This window comes from Cupressus sempervirens, chromosome 5, assembly GCF_028749045.1.
Source record: "Cupressus sempervirens isolate cs-2001-9-10 chromosome 5, ASM2874904v1, whole genome shotgun sequence".
Classification (NCBI taxonomy): domain Eukaryota; kingdom Viridiplantae; phylum Streptophyta; class Pinopsida; order Cupressales; family Cupressaceae; genus Cupressus; species Cupressus sempervirens.
In genome coordinates, this window is record NC_143122.1 from 13,164,121 (window position 1) to 13,170,932 (window position 6,812).

At 30.5% G+C, this 6,812-nt stretch overlaps 1 protein-coding gene across 1 annotated transcript; it reads left to right on the forward strand.

The window, feature by feature from the left end:
- Positions 1-1,152: 1,152 nt before the first annotated feature.
- Positions 1,153-1,578, forward strand: LOC149554367 (auxin-responsive protein SAUR24-like). The gene has a single exon (XM_089828843.1). It carries the CDS (start codon positions 1,153-1,155, stop codon positions 1,576-1,578), a length of 426 nt encoding a protein of 141 aa, XP_089684969.1.
- Positions 1,579-6,812: the final 5,234 nt, after the last annotated feature.

Sequence of the window (6,812 nt, forward strand, 5' to 3'; positions counted from 1 at the left end):
ATTTCAACTTGTAGTGTTATATGCTTAGAAGTCTAGGGATAGAGTTCATTATCAAATTAGTATACAAGATTTCTCTAGAAATTTGATGGTCTTAGTATTTTGTAAACTATTTCCTTTAAATGTATTGAAAAGAAGAGGGTAACTATTTATTGTCATTCTATATGAAGATTTCGGTCAATATATCAATGTATTTGAAATAGTTGTTAAATGTCAAAATGAAAGTTCAAAGTTAGATCACTTTTTCCCATCTCTCTTTCTCTCTCATCTACTGATGATAGATCATAGAATGTGATTCAAAATGTTAATGTTAAAATACCAAGACACATACAAAAACCAATGACTGTAAATACCAACTTAGCATTTTTTAATATTAATTCATTCTTTTGAAATCACATTGTATAAATAAATTACTGAATCTTAAATACATGTCTAATACCAAGATAAAAGTATATAAATTTAATCATTACATTACATTATTAAATGATGTAAGAAACTGATTTATTTTCCCGTCAATGGATAATCCTCTGAAAGGAGATTCTAGAAAGAACTGATAAACACAATTTCTCATATTCCACTCTTGTCGATTAATTTAAAGTTGCTTTCAACTCATATAGTAAGTAGTTAATAACTCAGATTTGGTGTGGTACTCTTTCTATGTGGTGCCAATTGCAAGGCCATGTACTCAATCATTTCAAAGACATAATCCAGACAAAGTTTAGACGTAGTGTACCGATGAACAACTACTACCATGCATCTCTTTGGAAAGAAATCCTTAAGGAAACATGTCATGTGTTTGAGTCCATTTTAAGTAAAAGCTCTACGTTTTATTGTAGAGAGATAATGAACAACCATTTGTTTGCAAGTGAACGTACACTCAACAAGGAGGCATATGCCCATTCTACCATTATCTACAAAAATCTTTACGGATGTTTTGGGCCACTATTGATTAATATTAGAATTCGGACCCATTATTCTTATCATATTTCTTCGCCTTTGTTGCGTGGGTTCTAGGTGTTGGCTTCTATATATACACACACCAATTCTTCATCTTAGCAACAAAACATTCTTTCTCCTCAAGCCTGGTCACTGTCATCTGGGTTGTTAGCATTATTTTGAATCTACATTACTTTTCCTTCGTTTAACTATTCTACAATGGCTAGGATAATCAGATCCCTCTGTAGGTTTGCCAGTGCCCACAAGGCAGTTGTGAGTGCTCTTTCTCCCTTAAAGAGAATGAGATATTTCAGCTTTGCTGGAGATGAGTCTATTGGTAGATCATGTGGTGCACTCCCATGTGATGTCCCAAAGGGGCATTGTGCAGTTTATGTAGGCAGTGACGGATCTAGGTTTATAATCGCCACCGACTATTTGAATCATAATGTGTTCCGGGCATTGCTGGATAAGTCCGAGGAAGAGTATGGATTTGATCATCAAATGGGACTCATCATTCCCTGTGAGGAAATCACTTTCCAGTATCTGACATCTATGCTACAGAATAATGACCTCAGATTAAGAAATATAGAGCTGGATGAACTCACTGGTTTCCATTCATCAACATTCTGTTCTGCCGATGCTTAGTAGATCTAATTGTGAACTAATTGTATATACTTTTACTCATTGGCATTGTAATACATTTATCGATTTTGTACAGTTGTATTAAAAAAATTAAAAATCATTTGAATATAGAAAGACCTTACACCGAGATTATTCCTCCTTTAGTCTTACAAATATATAGTTGGATCATTTAAAGATTATCTTTCGTTCTTTTCACTCACGACCTTGACAACTAGAGACTTTCAGGTCATTTGTGTTTGCCACATTGCATTAAGTTCTCCTGCTGGGGTAAGGCATGGCTGTTTGAATGTTTTTGGGCACTACTTTTAAGCTAAAGTCAAAGTCATCACCTCTGCTTATAGGCAATGGTTGTCTTATATCATTTTTTAAGATGTCAACTAAAGTTTAAAATTGCTACTCAAGAGTCTTATGTTAGTACTTTTGTAAAGCAAGTTTTCATTTGGCGAGTTAAGATATTTTAATAGAATAATGGTCTAGTGTGATATTCTTCTATCATGTTTTGGAAAGAATTAAGAATAACTCAATTTAAATTGAAGTAAATAATCTTAATATTTGTTTACTTTAATATAGGATTAGAAATTTTGTTTTTATGAACATGGTTAAATAATCTGATATTAAGGCTAGAGATTACAACACAACGGTAAATTGTGAGCCTCTTATCTACAAGATCTTGGTTCAAATCCACTCAAGATAAATAAATTAATTAATCATAACACATAATAATAATCAATCTTTGCTCTGGCCTCTTATCTATTTAAAAAACTGATATTCATTTCTATTGAGAAATATTTCTGAACTATAATAATTTCACATCAGTATATGGCATAATTTAAGTCTCTAACATGTTGGATTGAAAATATGAATTAAGCCTCATGTATACAATAAGCCATGCAATTTTAGAAACATTAATGCTTACCAATCCTATAACTATCCATATATATTTGTAGAAAATAAGATATTTGTTTAAATATTTATTAAAATAATTGATGAAAATAGGTATATACCTTTTTATTTTCAAGTGAGATACAAACTTGATGCATCAAACCTTTTAGTTGTAGCTATTGAATTGATGTTGATAAGAAGAGTGATTCTCACTTACCTAATATATTTTCCTACATGTTTTTACAACTCAAATCCATATTTCTCCTATTAATATAAATATTTTGACACTTTTAGCTTTAAATAGAACTTACTAAATCCATATACAATACCTAAAGTTATGTCATAATCAATTCCAATTTATGATGTCACCAAGCCAAGAGTGAAAAGGGATATATATATATATATATATATATATATAACAACTTCATATCCCTTAACCTTGATCTTAATATGTTCCAACCTTTGATCTTTAGGAATGCCTTTATTTCCTAATGAACTAGTAGCTTCTATTAGGGGAGGATATTTTTGGTGATTTTGTGTAAAATCATTTTGTAAATGTCCTTTTGTAAGCATATATTGAAAGTCCACTTATAGGTTTCTAACATTTCGATAAATGTAACCCATTCTTAAGTTCGTAGGGCAAATGTACAAGTTTAAATGGTGACAATTGATTGTGAAGATGTGGGACCGTTGTAATTATTTATCAAAAATGATTTTCTAATTTCAGTGACCTATACATATAATAAGTATTATAATGAAGAGCTAGTGACATGACATTTACTCATTATTCATAGAGTTTTCTAAGTAGTTAGAAGGTATCTTGGTGAATATCTACTTTTTATGTTTTAAATAATTTATTTTACATTAAGTTAGATTTTTCTTTGCATTACAAAATGCATATGATATGGCAAAAATGGATTAAATTTTAAATATTGTAGTAATTTTTGAATTAGATTGTTTAGTTATTATTTTGACCAATATTTTAGATCACATTCTATAGTCTATTATCAAGATAAACTAAAAGATTGTTTAAGGAAATTAGAAAGGTAATGTTAAAGTGCATTGAAAAGTCTTGCTTTGAAGAAGCTATTATTGATGAACTTGTGTGTGTATTATGTTTCATTGTGGTATAATTTATGAGAGAGTTAGTAAATACTAAAAGGAATTATATGGAATTGGGCCATTTCATCTCCAACCACTTGTGAACCTAACTTTTTTTTAGGAACGAGACATAATTTAGGCCTTGTACCAATAGCTAGAACATCCCCTTTATAGAAACACCTTGACTTTATCAAAATATAGTTACTCCAATCAATGATGCTACTACTTTTCTAAATGATCTAACATGTTTATACATTGAGGTAGGTGGAATAAATATATATGACATTCACTATAGTTTTTTGCTAAGAGTTGAAAGAAATTATCATTAGATATTAACAATATATCTAATACTAACATAACAATATTGAAAAGAAAAGTAGAAAAATAAAGATATCAATAAATCATGTAAGATTTTAAAATTTATAAATATATATTCTTAAAGTTCAATACAAATAAAAATTCTAGATATATTTAAACAATTCTTACTAAATTATTTTGAATCAACATATCTATAATCTATTTTGCACTTGATGAAAACAAAAGGCCATTTGAATTATATGAAAGTAAAATACACTAATTCAATAACAAAATGTTGAAAATTACTAACTCATATAATTCACGAATAAAGTAATAAATAAAATGACAACATTAAAAGTACTTCAATCCTTAGAAGGTTTCTAAGACATATGCATAAACATGAAAAATAAATTGACTAACAAACTCCAATAGCATGGAATGCTTTCCCATGGATGAATTATCATGTAGTGAAGAATATATTGAATAATAATATATGTGTGTAGTTCAACCTATACTACTCCCATCAATCCATGTATTTTTAAGTTTTTACTCAAAAAAATGAAAGATGCAAGTCATAGGTGTCTCTCATTTGGCTAGTGATCTCTCTTATAGGTGGCAACAATTGCAAGCCCATGGGTTCATTTGTTTCAAAGGCAAAATCAACACAAGTGAAATGGACAATACAAATCGACAACAACTGCCATGCAAGCAAAAAAGGAGTTGTTGAAAATAAATGACTACAATCCTCTAGTCTAAAATTCTACGAAGAAAACCCTAACGGAGAACATCGTGTAGTAGTCCATTTCAGTCAAAGATCTGCATTTTATAGAATATAAAATGAACGATTACTTTTCACAAGGGACCCTATGATTGAGAAGGAAACACATGGCCCCGCTACCTTATTTTAGATTAGAATGACAAAGATACCACAATTCAAATGGATTTGTGCAAAGATCTCTAAGGATACGAATGACCACTTTTGTTATTATTAGTCCCTACCTTAAAGGTAAGAAACTAAAGTTTTCATAGTCTTCTGTAGCATTAGTTTAGTCTTTGAAAACTATATATTACATGCAAATCTTATCCAAAACTATAGTTTTAAAAGAATTTTCAGATTAATTTGACATCATTAATTTAAATTTCTTTTTTCCAATTAGTAATTTTTTTATATTTTTTTTCTAATAGCCTTTTTCTTGTTTTACTTGAAATATTAATGAAAATATTCGAGCATTGCAAATATCATTTCTATTTATTGTTACATATATTAAATGTTATTACCTATCTCCATGGCAGGTACAAATGTTTTCACCCCAATATTTAATGTGTATTTTCAGCGGTAATTAAAATTTTGTAATTGTTAATTAAAACTTTATATTTCTAAAAAGTTCTGCTCATGTGACAGCGTGGCACTTTGCATGGAAATAGACGTGTCATCTACTGAAAGATTCATGTGGTGTCTTGCATCTGGGTTTGATATATTTTTTATTCCTGTATTAAAATGTGTATTTCGTATAATTCTCAGTCACGCTTCCTCCTCTGGTACGTTCCTTCAAAGCAATCTACTAAATATGATGGATTTACGAAGTTGCAAGATTGTCTGCAATAGAATAGGTAGAGATATTTATTAATTTTTTGGTGATCTATTTACTCTATCTCCTACATTGCAGCTTATCATTTTTCTCATTTTTTATTTTGAGCTTTCTAAACTATGTATTTCATATAACTAACGATGGAAGTATATTTCTAATTCCTTTATTCAATGCAATATATTTTGAATTCATCATTCATCATTGGCTAGCCTGGGGATACAGTTGCTGAGTGAGACTGAGGGGTTAAGTATGGAACCATCGGTTATCAAAGATTGGGATGTAATTGTGCTTCTCGCAAGGATCCACCACTATTTTTATGTAGTAGTGAGGCTCTCTATATAGGTCTTACCTGAACCTAATTTTCCAAAATTCTGAGCCTTTATCTTCTAATTTGAAATTCTTAATAATGTACCTCTGAATTAAATAAGTCTAAATATGGAGTGAACATTATAAGAACATTTAGTACTCTTAGCCTTTTGCAACGATCAAGACTAGGATAAGAGCTTAAGGGACCGAAACCAGGGTTCTTAATTAGTAAATGAGCAACATATGTAGCTTTATAGGAGAACAATGGAGTTTCTCAGACTAGTACAAATCCGACCTACTTTTGGGTAGTTACTCATTTAGAACCTATCTATCTTAGATTCCCTAATTCCAAATGTAAAATTTCCCACTTAGCCCAACTATGATTCAGGTATTTCAACAGAGATATGTTTGCATAGATGAAATTTTGAAGAGTCACTTCTGCATGTCTTACATCTCTCTCTGGAGATCCAGTTTCATTAGAGGATCCAATTTATATTAGGGGTGTTCAGTGTTTTTTCTCTTCTTGACTCTCCAATACCCTATTCTTCCCATACCACTCTATTCTTTAGTCCAATGGAAGATAGGAGGATTGGTTCATAGTGTTGTCAGGTCTGCACTATCTAAATAGGGGTTCTTCTTCTTTCTTATCCTTGTTTAATCTTGTGTGTGAAAGGAATAAAGTAGTTAAAGGATTTATTTTACTATGAAATCATGCTCCCACAGTTAATAGAAATTAAATCTCAGAGCCTTTCGTTTATTTATTTTAGCCTTACACTAATCTTAATACTGAAAGGTGTAACTATTGTTTCTGAAAACATCTTTTGAATTGAATGGTTTCCTGTGAAGAGAAAGTGTATCCCTCTCTCTATTTGTCTTGAAGAGAACCTGTGATGGCGTAAGAAATTTTCATGATTAGATGTCCAAATATACTAGATTGGTGTTCCATTTACGTGTTTGTTCTCTAAGGTTTTCCAGTTTATATTATTTCTCTTTTTAATCTAGTCCTTGTATTAAGCACTTTAAGAAGCCATCACTCCCAATTGGTTTTATGCTTATCACTGG